The 19,928-nt window shown below is 40.0% G+C and overlaps 1 protein-coding gene across 1 annotated transcript in view; it reads left to right on the top strand.

Annotated features, from left to right (window-relative positions):
- Nucleotides 1-4,623: 4,623 nt before the first annotated feature.
- Nucleotides 4,624-19,928, top strand: part of STK31 (serine/threonine kinase 31) — a 40,003-nt gene continuing 24,698 nt past the window's right edge. The window contains 10 exon segments of the mRNA XM_068405249.1: nt 4,624-4,651; nt 4,736-4,788; nt 6,232-6,330; nt 7,325-7,399; nt 8,144-8,302; nt 9,977-10,332; nt 12,244-12,362; nt 12,365-12,423; nt 14,407-14,522; nt 15,364-15,523. Of these exon segments, the coding sequence (XP_068261350.1) occupies nt 4,624-4,651; nt 4,736-4,788; nt 6,232-6,330; nt 7,325-7,399; nt 8,144-8,302; nt 9,977-10,332; nt 12,244-12,362; nt 12,365-12,423; nt 14,407-14,522; nt 15,364-15,523 (1,224 nt within the window).

Raw genomic sequence — 19,928 nt, 5'->3', positions numbered from 1 at the left:
TTCTATTTCTTCATTTCTTTATTTTGCTGTTTTGGTCTATTGCTGAAATTAATTTTTCATTATCTTCTTGTAATAAAATTGGTACTTTAATCAATGTGTTTCTAATCTCCAGAATTGTTACATAGATATTCCTTTGAGAATGGAAAATCATATTTAGAAATCTACAGAAATGTTATTTAAGATCTGAGAGAATAAGCATGTACATAAGTATTGCATTGTAGTAAGGCAAAGAAAATACATGTCCTATTCTTTGACTTTCATGACACACTTTCTTTATTTGTAGAGTCCTTAGAACTCATCTTGTTTGTGCATTTTAACTTGGTGGGGTTTGTTCTGTTAATATTGATGTTTTCCTCTTTTCTTTAAATCTTTTTTTTAAATCTTTTTTTCTTTCTGTTGGTTTTATCTCCTTTACATAAAATTCAAACGCACCCTTCTTCTCTCACACTTATCTAGGCTCTGTTGTTGCCAATGTATAAATGTTTTTTACATGTGAAGTTCTGCACGCATGTAAACCCATTTCCACACATACTTACTAGCTACTTGAAGGGATCCTGCTTGTATACTTGATCCCAAATGTCTCTCGCAGTACCATTCTCCCGATTCTGTTTGTCTGATACTGTCCATAACAGTGGTTCTATTACACTAAACTTCTGAAAACATTAAGTGGAAATGGATATGCTGTTTATTGCATGTAAACAAATAATTATATAGTGTTTGGTAGAAACTTATTTATCCACCAGATACTCTTTCATCATGTCTAATGCAACACAGACTGAGTCCCTCAAGAAGGGAGATAGGCTTTTGTATTCTTTGTCCCTATTCACACCTGCGGCAGCATATGTTGTGTTAAAGGTAGGGGACAGGGAAATTTTACATTTGGTAACTTTGTGTTGTGGTTTAAGTCTGCGAAGCATTACAACAAGAACTTGGTACAGAATAACTGGCAGAGGCTGCAGTTTAGGAGGCAAAAGCAGAGCCTGAGCTAACTTCGTTAGTCTCCTTTGAAAATACAGACGTGTAAGTCAGTTTCTCCTTAAAAATACTTGAAGATGTCTCTTGGACTGAAGACTTTTCAGGTGGTATGTGTGTACTGAGACTTTATAGCAAGAGTTGGGAGAAGGTTACAAGCTCTGATTCCCATCAGAGAGACTGCCTCTATGTGCCTGATGCCTTTATGTGCCGCATCAGCAGAGGAAGAGGTGATGTTGAATGCATTTGGTGCAAGGTGTCTTGCTTTTTTGTTCAGGTATCAGCTGTGAGAGGGAAGGAGAGCCCTTGGGAGTGCATGCAGGTCGTATAGTGACTGATGGAGGGGGCTGGAATCCAAGAAGGGAATGGAAGGCTCAATTGCCCAAATTCAAAGATTAAAAAAGGCCATTTACCTTAACTCCGAGCTATACTGCCATTACTACAGGTGCCAATCAGAGACGTTAATCTGTTACTTTAATTTAAATGCATAATATATCAAAGTGTCTAGTGAATGTTTTAGAAGTACCTTTACCTTTAAATTCTACACTGTAACATACTGCTTTCACTTAAAAATATTAATTTGAGCTCCCTCTTCTGGTCCTAATAAGCAATCATTTCTACAGATACTCAGTCTCATAAGTAAATGGGGATTTCACAATAGAATTACAAGAAACAAACAAAAATCTAAATAACATTGATAAAAAAAGGGTAAATAAAAATATAGAAAAAATCTTTTTATTTCAGTCTTCAGAGAGATTATTACAAGCTTAATAGTGGAAGTTTATTCTACTTTCCTAGTTAGCCCTGTGGCTATACCCATTAGGGAATGCAGTTCCAGAAATGTTATGTGTGCATTTCAGAGATGAGGTTTCTCACAGCAAAATATTGTTATAGACAGAGTTTTTAATAGTTACAAAAAACTTGTATTTTGTGTTTCTTTTTATACTGATAACTTTTAGGAAATAATGTATTGTGCTTTTATTGACATTTTGATTTAAAAATACCTGTAACTTTTAAATATTTGCTCTGCCAAATTCAGTCTTACTAAATTGTGCTTTGATCATCATGAACTGGTTTCATCAAAGTAATTTTTTAAAAATTTTGTTCTGTGCTTAAGCTTAGTTAAAATTTCCACTGAAATTATACTAAAAAGTTATTACATTTATTTCATTGTGTTTCTTTTTAGTTGGAAAACAGGTGGGATCATAAAAATATCAACTGTTTCAAATATTGCTTAGGAGTTCTGACCAGTTTTCACCCATGTTGATGACGTCCAAGTAAAAGAAACTCACTTTCCTTACTAGAAGGCGTGCTTTTGACTTCTTGGTACTCATGTAGTACTTTTTTGCAGAATTTTTATTCATATCTATGCATGAAAAACCTGGTACAATATATCTCATAATGTTGCTGGCTCTGAAACCTGGACACTGATGTCATGTCTTAAATGAAATTTGCACTTAACTGGAATGACTTTTATTTTTATCCTAAAAAAAATCATCATTTTGTAGGATCAAAATTGCAACCTCCAATTCTGTTGAAAAATCTCTTTATACTTCTATTTTGTATAGAAAATTTTTGTAAAGGCAAAAACAGAGACCAAATGCTAGTATGTTTGCCATTACCAGTGATCATTAAATAGCTCAGTTTAACATGTACTTGTTGGTGGTTTGTTTTCCGGAGAGCAGTCGTGAACTTTGAACATAATATCGTGGGACAGATAAGTTATCAGTTCATCTGTATGATTTATTTGTGGGTGTGTATCTGTCATTCAGCTAGACACATTAACCATTCCTGACTCTCATCTGGCACGGGAGAAATGGTTTGTTGTCATGCACAGAGTGCTCTGAGCTGGTAAAGCCTAATTGCGTAGGTCTTAGGCAATGCTTAAGCACTTCTCATTTTTTAAATAGCTGGCTTTCAAATCAATATTTTGCCATTATTGTAACACTCCTAGAGTGTAGAACAGCATTTTTTTCACTAGTTTCGATTATCCTATGAAAGGGCTTAGATGTACCTTGGTTATTTATGATAGTAGAGACTGGTCAGTGATCCTTTGTGGAGGGGAAGGGGCTCCTTCCTGTTCTGTGCTTCTCTGATACCAAACATAAAACACGCATCTGTCTCACGTTTGGGAGGAAGGGGAATGTAGTGTGTGAATTCACAGCCAGTAACGGCATCCGTGCAGAAGTACTCTATGTCAAGTTGTCAGTGCATGTTGCGCATATTAAATAGTTTGCAGGTATGTCCCTGCTGTCGCTAGCAGTAGTTTTGTTGGCCTAAGGTAAGAGACAGCTTTGCAGGTAGTGATAGTATTTTTTTCTTAGCACAAATATAGAACAACCACAAAGGTTTTCCAGTCTAAAAGACCTGGCACAGGTATACTTGTTCGGGTTTTTTTCTTGTAACAAAAGATACTACTTTTGTCTAGAAGCCTACTCTTGCTTTGGAGCCCTGCGTTTGTCTTCTGGTAGAGTAAATTGTTGTTTGCTTTACAGTGGTTTTAGCTCTAATTTCACATTCACTGTACCTGTGCCGGTCTGCCCTGGCTGGGCATTAAGCCCCACGTACTCCTTCAGCTGCCTCCCTAGGGCAAGGCCCAGGCTCAACCATAAAAACACCGGCACCCCACCTCGCTAATGGCTTCATCAATTTTCATTCTCATATTAAATAAGACAAGAAAATTGCAAATCACTCTACGTGAAACCAAAAGATGAGCACTGACATATCGCACGAGGGGAACTGGATGAGCACGTCCTAAGGGTATGTCGAGGCTGGCGGAGGGGATATCATCAGCGCAGGAGCCTTCCTGCTACTGCTGTGTTTATGCTTCAAAACCAGCATCGGCATGCGCTGATCGCCACCCTTTTGCGCGGTGAAGGACGCATCTGGGCACACATTTATGGATTTGTAGGAAAAGCCTGGTGCCTGCAAGCTTTCCAGAGCACCCCCTGCCCCTGCGCCGGGCAGGGTTGCTCCGGCTGCGGTGAGGAGTTGCCGCATGCGGCAGCAGCACCTCTCGGCACTGCGCAGGCACAGGGAAGGCGCATCTCCCCAGTGGCCCCGTCTCACGTCCCCCACGGAGGGAGAGAGGCAGGGGAGGGGAGACACCGCCCGGGCGGGCAGCCACTGCCTGGGGCGCGGCGGCAGCGCGGAAGGACCCGCCGGGCCTGGGCCGAAGGGCGCATCCGCAGGGCGGGCGGCGAGCTGTGGGGGAGGGGGCGGTGGCGGCGGGAGCACGTGCGGCGGTGGCGGCGGGGCCTGTCGTCCGGAGCTGGCCCGGCCGCGTCAGGTAGCGCCGGGTCCGCTCCGTCGCGGGGAGGCCGGCACCCGGCCCTCGCTCCCGGGGGTTCCCAGGTGCGCGGGGCTGCGCGGTGAGGAGGGGGCCCTGCTCTGGCGGGGTATCACGGCCGCGGCAGCCTGAGGGCGCTTCCTCGCGTGAAAAAAGCGTTTTTCACTAAAGAAATGGGTGCCTCTGCCTTGGCGGGGAGAAGGGCTGAGGAGGAACGTGGGTGTGAGGCGACAGGAGCCCACTGAGTAGTGAACCCGTGAGGTGTCCAGGGCAGGGACGAGCAGCGTGGGCCTGCGAGGTGGAAGAATACCTTAATTTCTCTTATAACTATAGTATCTTGCAGTGTTTCAGAATCTGTTGTCATGGATGAAGACACAGAGTATGACAAAGGTAATGTGGGGTGGTTCTTAAAACAAGCACGTGATCTTACACTTGGGAGTAATTTAATTTTCTTTCCCCCCCCCCCCCCTCAAGTTGAAGATGTTGTGGGCTGCCACGTTGAAGATGCTGTAACGTTTTGGGCACAGGTGAATTCAGAGAATTACTTGGTTTTTAACTGAGGTGTTTAATCTTATCCTCCCACCCCCCCAGCCATCTTCTGTAGAAATGAGAATAAACGATTGCATTTGATGTTGGAAAAAAAAAGTTACTTTAGATTTCAGAATTGCAAGTATTATTATGCCCTTTCAAACTGAAATCAGTTACTCTTTTCTGAAATGTCAAAAAGAATTGTTTGTCCATCCATTTGAATTGTAGCTGGGTTTTCTGGAATATTTGGTAGACCCCACGCCAAAGAAATAAGTCGAAGGTTAAAGTATTTGCTGTTGACTGAAGAATACTGTAGGAGGCAGTGGGAGCTGGGGGTGGATCCCCTGCCCTCTAACAGCTGAGTGTGTGGGGCAGTTTCAATGAAGCTTGACATGGAGATGGTTCAAAGATGCAAGGTCCTTTCAAGTTTTGCGTAGATGGGCAGAAGGTTGTTGGATGGGGGAGAGAGGAAAAGTAAAAAACCCAAAACAATGAGGAGTTTTCATTAATGTGGGGGTTGCAGCAGGGAGAGGGGAAAATCCAGAAGTACCAAAGCTTGCGTTTTCTATTTGGCCTGCTGGCTAATGTGTGCATATTTAGTCAACACCTATGTAGCTTTGAGACAGTTGAAGAAGGTAATGCTGCTTGTCATGTCCCTAATAGGAATTTGGGGAGAGGGACCAAACTTTAGTCATTCTGTTTATGGAATTGGTGCTTCTAATAAAGGGATTTTTAGATGTAATAGTCATAGGTAGTTCTCCTTTAGGTTCTTACCCTGGCATTCTGAAACTCAGTCACAGTGTTTTCGATATCGTAAAGTACAAAAGTTAGGAGTGTACTTCCAAGGTTAACAAAATGTTTAGTTGCACTAGTGTTTTTTTTTTCCTGCTCTGAGCTCTGAATGCTTTCCTTTGAATTACGAGTAGAATGTTGTCTAATAAATGTCACGTTACTGGAATTGTCCCAGTTTTACAGTGGTTCAGATATCAAGTTGTAACTGGAAAGACTCCAGTTCTCTCAGCCAAACCAAAACGCAAGTCTTGCTTGTAAAGGGGAAAAGGGGTATGCCAGAGCTGTTGTCTCCTTGTATTAAGGAAAGAAAAAGAACACCAAATACATACTAAAATTTGTGAGGAAGGATTGATAATTAAGATCTGCATACTGCTCACAGAATCTGGTAATTAAACTGTTAAAAATGTTCTTGCAGACTATTTCTCTGGGGTGTGTTACCTGCCCTTGATCTGTTTCATTAATTTTTGGAAGAAAATGAGAGCAGGCTTACAAATGCAACTAAAATCATGAAGATTGAAAGCTTAAGGTGGGGCATTACTTGTCTCAACAGCAGTGCAACTGTTTTGATTTAATTTTTGGCTGTTACAAGCCATCAAGCATCTATTAAAAGTGACAGTTAATAACTTGTACCCTCTCTCCACACTTCTTAGAACGTGTGGAGATGTGATGATGTCTTGAAATTAAGTTGTGCGCTGGCAGAAGCTTGTCCTCGGGCTAGTGCAGTTTTTGGCGAACCTGATTTTAGTAAGGTAAGTAGGTTGTGTATGTGTGGAGTTTCCTTTTTGCCTGGATGTAAAAGCCTTAATTCTATGCAACCATTTTCTTAGGTTTTTTCTTGATCATTGATTATGCTGTGGGTTCTATTCTCTTAAGATCTCTTTAAGAACCACCGGCTCTCCTAAAGAAAATGCTTATTTTGTGTGAGCAAGTTTAAATCTTTCTGCACTTCAGACTTCAGTTAAATTATGCAACCATAGGTTTTGTTTAACACTCAGGAAACACTACAACAAGGTAATATGCAGAACGCTGAATTCACTTTCATTATCCAGTATATGTTATGGGTTATCTTTAACAAGAGAGCAATGCTTTTTCAGAGAAGTGATTCTTTGCTACATCTCCAGAAGTATGGAAGATCTTACAAAAACCTGTAATGTTAAATGTACTGGATAAAGTACTCTTAAGAAGGTAGCAAGGACGTATTTAATAGCAGTTCTATGACAAGCATACAAAGAGTGATGGCAACTTTTGGTTTTGTGTGTGAACTACTGATGACTTATTGCAGAGTGAGGTTTAAATAAAACTATTTGTCTGAACTGTTTGTGTGTGTAGGTAAGTGACCTACATTCCTCTTAAAAAGGAAGCAAACTCACCAACAGCAAACCCAGCATGTTTGTGGTGTGACTGGCCTGTTCCTTTGTCAGGTTTACTAAGCTGCCAATGTCAATAAAACATTGTAGCAACACATTAACAGAAAAGCCATGGGAGTCTGATGTGTTGGTGGTTTTCTAGATGCAAAATTTTCTTTGAGCTGCTCTCTTTGGAGTAGAGGATTATGTTTTTGAAGTATTAGCATATATTGTTATGAGAGATAGGATATCAAATGCATTACTTTGTTTTCATACTGCTGTTGGGATAATGATAGAAGAGTGTGAAAATAAGATTTGTAATGTACAACAAATAGCATTTTGAGGTATGCTTATATTTTCAGAATGCTATTCTTGATCCTTTATTCCTAATTTACAGATTTATGGTGGCTGTTTTTCTGAAGATGGATGTTGGTACAGATGTATGGTACAGCAAGTGATCAGCAATGAAAAGGCAGGAACCATTTTTTAAGTGTCTTCAATTGTATATCAGTTCTACATGCAGAATGATCGGAATAAATGCAACTCCTCTTTTTGAAACTTGCGTTGTGAATGCACTTAAAAATAGTGAATATACATGTGGGACACAAATTCAAGTGACTTGTAATTTTGAAAAATGCTGATGAAAAGACTGGCAAAACATGACATACTTGCAAAGTGCTGTTTGTATCTCTTGATAGATTCACGAGTGGTAGTTAATGTTGTTAAGCAATGTAATTTAATTTCAAAACTTCTGAGTGGTGCCTTCGTGTGACATGTTAGCACTGATGCAGATGACCTGAAAGAGTTGTTAATCAGCGTTAGGTAACTGATACAGAAGGCTAGTAGTTCCTATTTAAAATTATAATTTCTAGGCAGGCTGGTTGGCATGGAAACATTAGATTGCATATCTGTCCATTGAAGAAAGTCTTCTATATTGCTTCTTAATTGTAGCCCTTAGAGGAAAAAAAAAAATGCCAGCAAAGATCTGTTTTGTGACTTAAAGTTTTGTCGCTAAGCTTTCAGACAGGTGCCAACGTAAGAGGTTTCTCTAACTTGGTTCCTTCCTCTGAAGGGCGTCTAGACTTAGTACGGAAGATTCTGATCTCTGCAACATGCATGTGTGTTAAAACACTTATATCCTAGTAATTGTCAGTGCGTATTTCTGTAGGAGGCTTGTGTAACCTCTGCTGATCTATACTTTATATTATCGTTGCAGTGTCAGGTATTGTACATTGACTATGGAAATTCTGAGATTCTGAGTAGATCAGACATAGTTGAAATACCATCAAACTTGCAATGTCCGAGTGTTGCCAAGAAGTACAGGCTCTGGGGACTGCAGATACCAGCTGATCAGAATTTAAACATGTTTGACCAGGTGAGTAAGAGTTATTGAAGCATTTAGATGATGGGATCTGTAAGAGGTGCTGCCAAATATCAGCAGAGTGTTACCAGGAGGAGTATTCTAAGAGCTGGATGTTTAACTGTGAAGGCAGGGCATGCTGGGAAGGACTCTCTATCTGTTGCCCTGAATGTATTCTAGAAACTAAAATGATTTTGTCAAAAGCGGTTCAGGTTGTGCTGAGAGGTGATTTTTAGAGTATGCTTTTGCCATCTTCAGATCCTCAAGTCTTATTTCTGACTGATGTGAGTTCTTTCTGGTGCTGAGGAAAAATGTACCCCTATTTCTTTCCCTTCAGAGGGAAAAACACCTCCCTTGGTCACAGAACCTGCGACAAATTCACTTAGGTCTGTGAGCTGCTTGAATGCCGTGTGCCTGGGTACTGTACAAACTTTCGGTCAGGAGACAGAATAGCAGGTGAAAGTGCAGGATGGTAGGAACCCTGTCGTCCCTGGCCAGCAAGAACGTGAAAGGCTCAGGAGCTGATGCCAGCAGCACTGGTAAGAACTTTGAGCCCTCTTGAGTGGCACTGGTGACCGTGTGTCGAGCAGTACTAGTGGCGGTCTCCCTTTCTGGGACACCTCTTACAGTCTTAATGGTATGCTTTTTCAAGGCTTGTCACTGGCACTGCCCGTGCTTCACCAGCGGGTGGCTTGGGAGCAGCAGTTGCTGGAGGAGGAGGCAGGAATTGACTGTCCTGCTTGCCTTGTTACAGCCCTCTATCATTTAGAGGAGATCCTGAGACCCCTTATGTATGGTCTTGTCCCTGTGGTTCTATTGACATTACTTAATGTGGTTACTTAAGGCAGGTGAAAATCTCTGTTCTCAGTTCCTTGGGGTTTTGTTTTGTTTGTGTAGTGGTTTTTTTTTTTTAAACAGTTCTTGTTGCTTGAGGTAAAGCTTTATTTCCTTGCTCTGTGTAGCTTTCCTGCCCGCACCCCTTCCATTCTTAATTTTCAGCAAAATCATCTTGTTTTCAGAACTGGTGGGGCAAAAAGAAAAAAAAACCTGTTAATAAAAGCTAACTTTCTCCCAGATGTCTTGTGAAGGTCTTGAGTGCATTCCCCAGTCTTTCAAAGCTGTTTTTCTTTGATATTACTGATGAAACTGATAGCTGCCAATTCTGGCATTTCCCAGTTTCTAAATGAGCAGTTTCAGTAAGGTAGATTTCCATAAGGTTGATACACATAATTAATTTGTCACTATGTTCTATTTCAACTTTTAGACCACTTACTGAAAGGCTGTTAATGTAATAATTCAAATTTTTTTTAGTATTATTTTGTATAATACTGTTAAATAGTTGGTCTAAAAGACTTGGTTAAACCCGGTTGCCAACTTCTGTTGAGAGTTGATGGAACTTTGGACTTCTGTCATTTACAAATGATACTGAATTATTCAAAGCTGAACATTGAGAGAGAGCTGTTGGTGTTGAATTCCAGTCTGGTATTGACAGTGATTACATCAGGTACAGTTGTAGTTGTACAGATACAGCACTGTTTCAGAATAAATGTGTTAAACGTAAGCTTTAACTGTGCAGCTCTTTGGGTTTTGGTCTTAAACATGTCCTCTTTTTCTTAGAAGAAAGATGGCTGATTTCAGGTAAAAGTATTTGGTGTCCAGTACACAACTTCAGTGTATTTTTATATACAGGGAAAGAAGTTCTTGAGCAGCCTAGTTTTTGAAAAAGAAATAAAAATACGCCACAAAGCCAAGCATGAAGATGGTACCATTCTTGCCCAGGCAGAATATGAAAAAATAGATATTGGAGAAGAGGTGGCCAAGGCAGGGTTTGCTCAAAAATTCACATCTCCCCGAAACGCTAAAGATGTGGAAGAGAGAAAAGTGGATGTCATGAAAAACCAACATTGGAAGATGAAAGTTCCCCTTCCACTGTGGGTAACCAGGTCTGATCATGCGTTGTACAGCATCCGAAGAGGGCGCACTGACCAAATAGCTGCCAACGCAAGGAACCAGAATTTTACTGGAAACCGTGTGTTTGCCCCAAAGTAAGGCAGTGGGATGTCATAGAAAACTTTGTATGAGTGACCTGATTAGCTTAGTTGTTGGGATATGGGTGTATGAGAAGATGGAGGGGGAAGGGAGTATTCAAAACACAAAGTTCAATTTCTGTCTTTCCAGCATCAAGTAATACAGGTACTTAACAGAAGGGAAGTATATGTGAGTCTGTGTGTGTGTGTGTGTGTGCATGCTGTGGTGATGGGAATTAGGACATTAATCTGTAGAAAACTTAATTAATGGTGTTGCTGGTTGGATAGCTTGTTCTTCCTCATTTGATTTCCAGAGACACTGTTCTTATGTATCTTAATGCAAGATTTTGAAAAAGAAGGAAGGGGTAGCAGCTAGTAAGCAGAAGAGAAGATACTGGAAAGCTTAGTTGAAAGTGAAGGTTGCAGGACATCAGGCCTGTAGCAGGTTTTGCAGTGATAGGCAATGCAGTGGTGTTCGGTTTGGCATCTGTGTAATTTCCATAGGCTTATCCTTGAGACTTCTTGCAGCTATCCTCTGTTTATTTACCTCTATTAAAAACTCAGTGGACACAAATGTGGAATGTAAAAGTACACTTACCTAGCAGGACAAACATATTTTAGTGACTTATTGTGTAGGAATGTAACAATGTGTGCTCATAAGAAATAAAGCCAGCAGTCACAGTTTGAAGTAAGCTTTAGGGGATAATGGTGTCTCTGCAACTTGTAATTACATTGACAAGAGGTGGTGGTAGGTTGGCAGTTACAGTTGTTGTCAGAAATCTTTTTAAAGAGACTTGTCCTACAGTTGCTAAGATTGCCATGGCAACAGAGTGCTGAGAAAAATGTTTGTGGGCGGGAGAGATGGTACTTGGCATTCAGAAAGTTGAGATGGTGTAAGAAGTAATGTTCTCCAAAAAAACTTGTTCAGAATTTGCTAATGTTCCCTGATTTGAGCTTCTTGAACATTTTAATGAATCACCTGAGGGCACGCCCTTCCGCATACCAGCATGGTATCCAAATCTGTTTTACAGTTAGATCATTTAGGCAAGTCTATGCTGTTAAGAAATACTAATATGAAATGAAGTGCTTTCAAAAAAAGTCTAAATTTATAGTATAGTGCCTCATCCTGAATTATTTTGGTACTCTGATCTGCCCTGTTTTCTGAATTACAGATATGTTCTGAATCCGATTTTAAAAAAGAAGTAGCCTTTTTTTTTTTTTTTTTCATGGTGCACAGTGTTGAGATACTTTTGTGTATGAAGCTATCCTGACTGGCCTGAGCAGCTGGCAGCCAGCAGATTATTTATTCCATTTCTGTATGTTCTGGTGTCCTTTAACTTTTTGCACATTTTTGGGGTGGTATGCTTTGAAGGAAATTGAGAAAGAAAGACGCTAGGATGTAACCAAAGCCATGCAGATGGGGATGAAGTTGATGTGGGGGTCTAGTGGAGCTTTGGTACTGTACAGTACTGTCACAGTACTCTGAGACAGATGGCTTCACATCACTCTTCTTCATTATAAAAATAACTTTAAGAGTATATATCCAAAACAGTAACCTTAAAGTGCTTTGGCTTATTTAGTAGATAGAAGATTTGAATTACAATGGACCTTGACTTTTCTGGGTCTGCGGTGTGGTATCGTAAGATGTTGTATGGATGGGAAAGACTTTTGAGTTAGTAACTGTGAAAACACATAAAGAGTTGTCTTCAAATGATGCATTTTTTTCCTTGGTGTTGTGTAGCAGTCTTTGTAAAGACTAGTGCAGAGAGGGATGCAAATTCTGAAGAAGCAAAGCATGATTGCGTAGATGCTTCTGTAGTCTTTTTTGATGTGGCGTTCTGTAGTCATTACTGAAATTAAAATAGCATGAAAGAATGCACATTGTGGTTTTTTTTTTTTAATTAATTCCTATTAATTCATTTTTAAAAGGGAAAAAATGCTAGCTTCTACCTCAGGGCCAGACACCAACTTGGCACAAATAAAAGCAGATCAGAAGCTGTTCGAAGAGAAAGCAGTTCTCAGAAAGGAGAATGTAAAGCTCTTGCAGAGGAGAAGAAACTAGGACTAAACGTTCAGCAGCTGAAACATGAACTTCAGGTATGTGGAAATGCGGAGAGGATGCTTCTCTCCTCGTTGCAAGTGTTTCTGACAACACTTCTATCTTACGATTTCATCATACTGCAGTTCAGCTGTGCACTGTTGTTTGGAACACGGATTAAACTGGTTGAGTGAAGACTTGTCTTGCCCTGGTGCAGGGAGATGCTGTCAATCATGTTTTGCAGTCAAGGTTGGACCCTAGCTCTACTTGGTGTACGTACTGGCTTACCACTGCACTTCGTGCAACTGCTGGTTTGGATGTAATCGTTCAGTTTGAACGTGGAGTTTTGCACTTTATGATTAAAAACATGCTTTGTGTGTAATGTTGTAATCCTTGCCTTTTTTCTCTCACTTGGAGGGAAAAACAGCTTTCTGTGTGTTGGGCTGAAAATTCCTAAGCATCACAGCATCAATAGCAGCTGTGGGATTTTAGAACTGGATAAAATTATTTCCTTAGTTGCTGCTTAATAGAAAAGATGCTTACGTTCCTTTCCACAGGAAGTTCCTAGCACTGTCTGAGTAATAGTACTGTACTCAGTAATAGTTACTGATAGGCTTAAAAATGCTGTGAATGGTTTTGAGTGTGATAAACAGTGGTGGTAAGAAGAAATTGTGTGAAAGGACATTGTGTTGCATGGATTCAGAAGAGTGTTGTGCAAACTCTTATCTCTACAGATACAAAAGGAAAATCTGCCACTATGTAAAACCCTTTGACACCCCCAAACATGACCTTGCATGCAGCTGTTTCCCTTATTCTTTCTTGCAGAATAAAACTACTCATAACCAGCTTTGCTCCTCAGTTACCTCTACCTAGAACACCTGTGTTTCTACATATACTAACCTGTCATTGCACAGATTCTCCATCAACTGAAGATACGATGTTTGTGCACTTCTATGCAAACTAAATTAACAAGCAACAGAATACATATTCGCAGCTAAGAAAAAATACTTGAATGCAAGGAATTCTTAGAAGCATTTCGTATCTATACTCTGATTTTTTTTAGACTATTTTCTACAAATTTTAATTACTTTCAAATGTTGAATGCATGTAAACTGCTTTAAAAGAAAATGTGGATATTCTTTTAAGTAAGAAAATATTTACTCCGTGCTAAAAACACTATGGTAGGCAATGATTTGTTCTAGAAGGGTGATATGTGGTCGTGACGTTGAGGGGTACTATAAAAAACACCCTGCAGTCATGAGACTTCGGATGCTCATCTGCAAATACAAAACTGTTTAAATTCTCCTGTGTTTGTTTTTTTGTTTGTTGGTGTTTTTGCTTTTGTAATATAATATGTAGTGAGTCTGAAAGGTTAACAGCTTTTAAAGATTGTGTTTCATTACCTAAAGTGGAGTTTATAAAAGCATCTCTATGGTATGAGAGCAAGAGCTTTTAAATTTAGGTAGCCCCTTGAGGAATATAGCCTGATGTGGTATGTGGGGTTTTCTGGGTCAAGAATATTCCTTATTTTGTCTTAAGAATATTCATTGTAGGAAGGTCAGGATGGTTGTACATACAGCGAGAGTTCTCGTTTCACTGCACCATTTTGAGGTGTGGTAGCCATGAGAGTAAGGAGTTTAATGAGGTCCTGGGCTTGATTTCCCTGAACTAAGGGGTAGGAATTTTTCAGCAAGGAAAGAAAAAATTCCATATTGTCTGATGACTTGCTAGCAAATGGGGGGTAATTGAAGAAATACACTTAAACGCATCACTACTGAAATGAGAGGAAGGAAATGAACCATTAACCTTTAAGAAACTATTAAAGAAAATAAAATTATTCTCATTGGTTTGTATGTCTTGCTAGACATTTTGTTAGTGTTTTGAAGAGGGGCAGCTCTGTGTGTGCGTGCATGAGCATGTGTATGTTTGTCTCTAGTTTTCAGAAGTCTAAATTATGGTCTGCATGTCAGTAACCCTGGCTGACTGTCGTGATTGTTGATCTATCTTTACCTCTCTTTGTTGAAACGCTGCTCCAAAAATGATAAATTATTCAGAGAGAGAAGGAAGCATCCAGAAAAACTGCTGAAAGTTTTGAGGAAACCCTGTGTACTCACATTGGAACTAAAATGAGAAGTTTGGCTGCTAAAGTGAAGACACTGAAAGAAGTTAGGTATGTATTTTTTTTTTTCTAAAATATCACTATTTAGCATTGCCCTGTTTATCTCTTGAAGTCATGCATGCTTTTTTTGTTTCCCAGAAGTTTTGTTTTGTTAATTTTCTGAGAAAAATCTAGTGTTGTATACAGAGGGGAGTATTTCCCAAAAGGAAGGCTGAAACCTGAGCTTTTTGGAAGCTCACACTGGAATTTATGTTGCTTGTTTCTCAGTGTTTATCAGATGACTTAGATTCACTTCTGCTCCTTTACCATAGCTGTTGCAAGAAGAGCTTTCAATTCCATCTTCAATGAAGATGCTAATTAGTAAATGCAGCTAGTTGTTAAAAGTAACTGGGTAGTCAGAGTTCCTTGGGTATCTGTACTGCTGTAAGAGGTGTATCTCTTTGGGTAGCCCAATTTACCCCTCTAGTTTTAAAAGAAGGGACAAAACTGCAGTGGGAAGAAGATTTGAGACAGAAATGACGATCAGCTCTTTTAAGAAGGAATGTATATTGGTGTATGTGTTCATGGAAGAAGAGTGGAAAAAAAAAAAACCAAGGGAGGAAACAGGACAAAATGGAAATTAAAAGCAGAAGAGAATTTCCATGTACAGCCTCGTCAGTACTGAGGTATAATGAATGTATTCTTGGTCCTTCTTGCTTCCTCAAGAAAAGATCTAACAGCTGAATGAGACAAGTTGCTGCTGCTACCTTTTTAAAGAAACTAGGTTATTAACATGGCAGGTGCTATCTCAAAATTCTTATGTTCAAGGGGTCTGAATAGCATTGATTTTTAAACTGCTTGAGTTCTAGAAAAAAAAATCCTGGTAAAATGTTGTTTCCCCCTTACAACGTAGGGACACAAATAAGAACATTCATTTTGGGGAGCAGCTCTCACAAGCCATAAAAGTGGTTACAGAAGGATGTCTCAGTGTTCCATGTTCCTTGGAAAAATTGCAGAAGATTTGGACAGAGTATGACTTGACTCAAGAGAGGATTCAGTTATGCGGAAATGTGGTAGGTTCAAAAAGAGCTATAATTTAACAGGTATTGACAGAGTATTTTAGCTTTGTAAGTGTAGCTGGATAGCATGAGCACAGCATGGAAACATCTGCCCTTTGCTAGATAACATCGGAGGCTTTGCTACCTTTGCCACAACTGATGTATTTGGGGAGTGTTATTTTTTTGTGTGAAACCTAGACTTTTTTGACACCCTTGATTTTGTAAAGAAATATATGGAAATCAGAGCATGGTAACTAGAAGGTTTCTGTTCTGTAACAGTAAGAAACTGCTTCAGCTGTGCAGCTGCAGTCTTTGTCTATAACCTTTTGTTAAAAGCGGCATGCCAGTACTTACTATATGCTTCCCTCGTATGGGGAGGTGTAGGGAGAGCGGTATGCAAATACCGTTGTATGGGGAGATGGAATTTTATAGGGGAAAGCTGCCATCTAGCGCAACTTGTCTGCAACCACAGATCTGAAGAAGCGTGCCTGGGTATGCAGGCATGGCCGTGTTGATAAGGATAGTTGTGTACCGCATCTGTCATGTGCGGCGATGCTGCTTTTGGGAACGGGAAGGTTCCCTGGTCTGTGGCAGGCATTGTGGTCAGACAGGGAAGGGATGCTAGTTGTGCGTCTGGGAGAATGACAGCAAATGTGTTGTGACTATTTTCAAGTATAACCTAAAACATTTTAAAGATGTTTGCTTAAGAAGTATTGCTGTATTAATGCTGAATTTAATAGCTCATGAAATGAACTAGAAAATAATAAGCCATAAGGAGAACCCAAGTAAGTTCTGTTTTTGTTGGTTGTGCAGGGAGCAGTGTTAAAACATGTATAGCATGGCATACATTTGATAGCTGTAGTTGAAAAGAAATTACTTTGTTTACTAAAAACAAAGTCAAGTGTTTAAACTTGACATCATTAAGATAAGCGTTAATAAGAAGATAACATTTTAGTGTTGCATCTCGCGTAGGAGAGTAACGTGGAAGAATAGTTAGGCTATGAGGTACCCAGGAGCCAGGGCTCCTTAGGGATTCACTTCTATAAGCTTTTCTTGGGTGGATTCCTGATACCAGGTGAAATAGTAGAAGTTGCAATTTTCTGGAGATTACATGGGATGGTTGAGCTCAAGCAGGTCCATAAGCCTTGTTGAACAACAGCAGACGAGTAAAGCAAAGCCGTGTTAGAACTTATTCCCCTCATCCAGTTTTGCTTTGACTCAGTTGGGCTGGGGATTGAGGGAAAGAAAACTCTTAATGTGGACAAGAGTTAGGACAGATGCAGATACAGTGGTGTGGCTGGGGAGTCTCAAAGTGTTTATTCAATAGAAGAGATGGTTGCTTTGGTGTCATTCAGGTGGTAGTGTGTGTGTGGGGTGTTTATTTTTTTTTTGAGTTGCCAACCCCAGCAGGCAGCATTCTTCCATGAGAAGAGGTTTCATTCTTGAAGAGTGCTTGAGGTTTTGCTGATGGGCTAATTTTTTGGAATATGTTAAAGTGTGGACATTGTCACCCATTTCAGTTGTGAATGGCTAATAATGAAGTCATGTCTGCATGATGTGTTGAGGTGCGTTACGCTGCCAAAATATTTGAAACACTGATGAAATGAGCTTACAGCACTGTGCTGTTTTTGGTAGCTCCACATGTGTTTGTGTAGCCCTCTGTTTTGTGTTGACAAGATGTAGCCTCATACAGAATCACAGAATCACAGAATGTTAGGGATTGGAAGGGACCTCGAAAGATCATCTAGTCCAATCCCCCTGCCGGAGCAGGATTGCCTAGACCATATCACACAGGAACGCGTCCAGGCGGGTTTTGAATGTCTCCAGAGAAGGAGACTCCACAACCTCTCTGGGCAGCCTGTTCCAGTGTTCGGTCACCCTCACCGTAAAGAAGTTTTTCCTCATATTTAAGTGGAACCTCCTGTGTTCCAGCTTGCACCCATTGCCCCTTGTCCTGTCAAGGGATGTCACTGAGAAGAGCCTGACTCCATCCTCATGACACTTGCCCTTTACATATTTATAAACATTAATGAGGTCACCCCTCAGTCTCCTCTTTTCCAAGCTAAAGAGACCCAGCTCCCTCAGCCTCTCCTCATAAGGGAGATGTTCCACACCCTTGAAAACTCATTTTGTTCAGAAATCGACAACAGTCCCCTGGTCCGCCTGCCCCCTGCCCCGTTCCCTGGTTGCCTGAGCTAAGGTGTAAATGAATGGTGGCAATAAACCTTGTGACTTTCAAGAGCACGCCATTGTTGTAAAAAAAATTCCTGTTATCTGAAGAGAGGATGTTGTCATGGTAGTGCCACAAATATTTTAAATGGTGAAAAAAACTCAGTGTGCCTGAGTGCTACAAAGGGTGTACAAGTGGGAATGTGTTTGGAAGTGTAGAGCTCCCTGAAGAATTAGTTTAGTTTTCAAGATGAAGTGGTAGCAGCTGGAAGCAGAACATCACAAGGCTCTTGTGGCATTTGTCTTAAGTATTTTGAAGACTTTGGTAGGTGAAGGGTACAGAACAAGAGTTTGATGGCATCATGCTAGAGCTCTGGTACTACAAAGATTGGCCTGTTCTAATGCGCAGTGTAGTGACTTAACTTTTTTTTTTCCCAAGAATCATTTTGATTTTTAAAGATCTATTTTATGTGCTGTAACATGCCACAGAATCTTGACTACTGTATTTTCAAATACAAGAAATGTCCAGGATGCACACAGTAAAAGGATGTGCTTGTTATTCTGCCTGTCATCCCTACTTCAACTATACTGACTGTAAATACGCTAACAAATATTTTTTGATAGTGCAACTGAGTATGTTGATGAGGTACGTGTAAATCCAGTGTACAGGAAGCCCAGTGAACCCAAACAGATGGATGAAATAGCTGACTATTAAGCTACAGCAGACTGTTTAACTCCACTTAATCTGTCAACCTAGCTGTCAAAATTGGTTTTACTAAGTTTAATCTTGGTACTTAGTTACCTAAGCAGTGTGCTCTTCCTTTAACCTCCCTGGAGTGCTGATGCCCTCTCTCACTGTCACAAGCCTCGTTTGTTTGTAAGCTCTTGGGAGTGAATGTCTTGTCTCGCTTTGGGGGAAACCTAATGCATCTTAAACAAATATCGCGAGTGTGAGTAAACCCAATAAAGTTTGAGTGCAGAGTAAATGTCATTATTTCAGTTTTCATTGTCTGTGCTTTCTTAGTTGGTTTATGCTGGTTTAACTGGGTCTCTTCTGGATCCTGTCCCAAAAATGAAGGCGGGTGACTGGAGCATTTGTTCTTAATAAGATATTTATGTAATGTATGTCTTGGAAACATAAGAAGATAATCAGTGAACTGAGGTAGTACTGGGGCGTGACATGTATGAAAATAACAAAGATGGTTCTTTTGGAGTGGAAATGCTTAAAAATATATTCAAAACTAATCATAGAATTTCATGTAAATTCTGTGTCCAAGTAGGAAGGTAAATCACTTAACCAGCTCTCCTGTGAAACATTACTGAGAGGATGGCAGCTTTACAGATGAAAAAACAGAGATAATTAGGAGTTCCCCTGATTGCAATGTAGGCAGATACTCATAGTAATAGGGTGTAATATAAATTCTGACTTTTCAGACATTGTAGGTAGTGTTTTATGGATGTGTCGCTTAATTTATGATTTCGATTTAGAAACTTACCGGAGACTGTAGTGTACATATTCAACTTTTTTTGTGGGAAGGATGAAAAAATAATCATGCCAATGTTTAAAAAAGGGAAGCTATTCAGTTGCTCATTTAAAAAGAAAGAAAAAAGTGGGAGAGGGTGAGATAAATAGCGCTGTTTAATGAGGATGCTGATGCCAGAGCTAGTTTTAGCTGTTCCATGTACTGCAAAGTAGTAACTTGCAATAAAGGGAGCCAAAAACTGTGACCAAAAGTAGAAATAGGCTCTAAAAATGGATTAGAACTTATCTGTGGAGGGGGATTAATTTCTTTCTATTGCTTATGAGGTCATTAAATCACACTAAAGCAAGAATGTGTTGATGAGGTGATTGCATTATACATATCCTGCTCTTAGGGACTTTCATAAGCATCGCTGTAGTTACCAGAAACAAGATGGTAAGCTAGCTTGGAGTTTGGTATGACTGAGTCTGGTGGGTGGTTTTGTGGGGTTGTTTGTGGAGTTGTATTGCTTTGGGGTTTTTTTTGTTCTTTTTTTTTCCCCCCTAGAGGTATAAGATAGACCAGACACAAAATAAACTAAATTTTGTAGTTTGAGAAGGCTTTAGCCTGTTCTAAAAGAGTTTAATTCTACTGTTTGCTGTTGTGATGAGCTTACGTCTTTGTAAAGCAGACTATTAAAATACTGCCTGTGTACTTAATGCTCTGTGAAGTTACCTAACAGACATTATCTGAGCCGTGAACTGTTGCGTGTACCCAATTAAATGGCAGAC

Source organism: Nyctibius grandis, chromosome 7 (assembly GCF_013368605.1).
Source record: "Nyctibius grandis isolate bNycGra1 chromosome 7, bNycGra1.pri, whole genome shotgun sequence".
Classification (NCBI taxonomy): Eukaryota; Metazoa; Chordata; class Aves; order Nyctibiiformes; family Nyctibiidae; genus Nyctibius; species Nyctibius grandis.
Note: the sequence above shows the minus strand (reverse complement) of the source record. Positions and strands in the feature narration are given on the sequence as shown.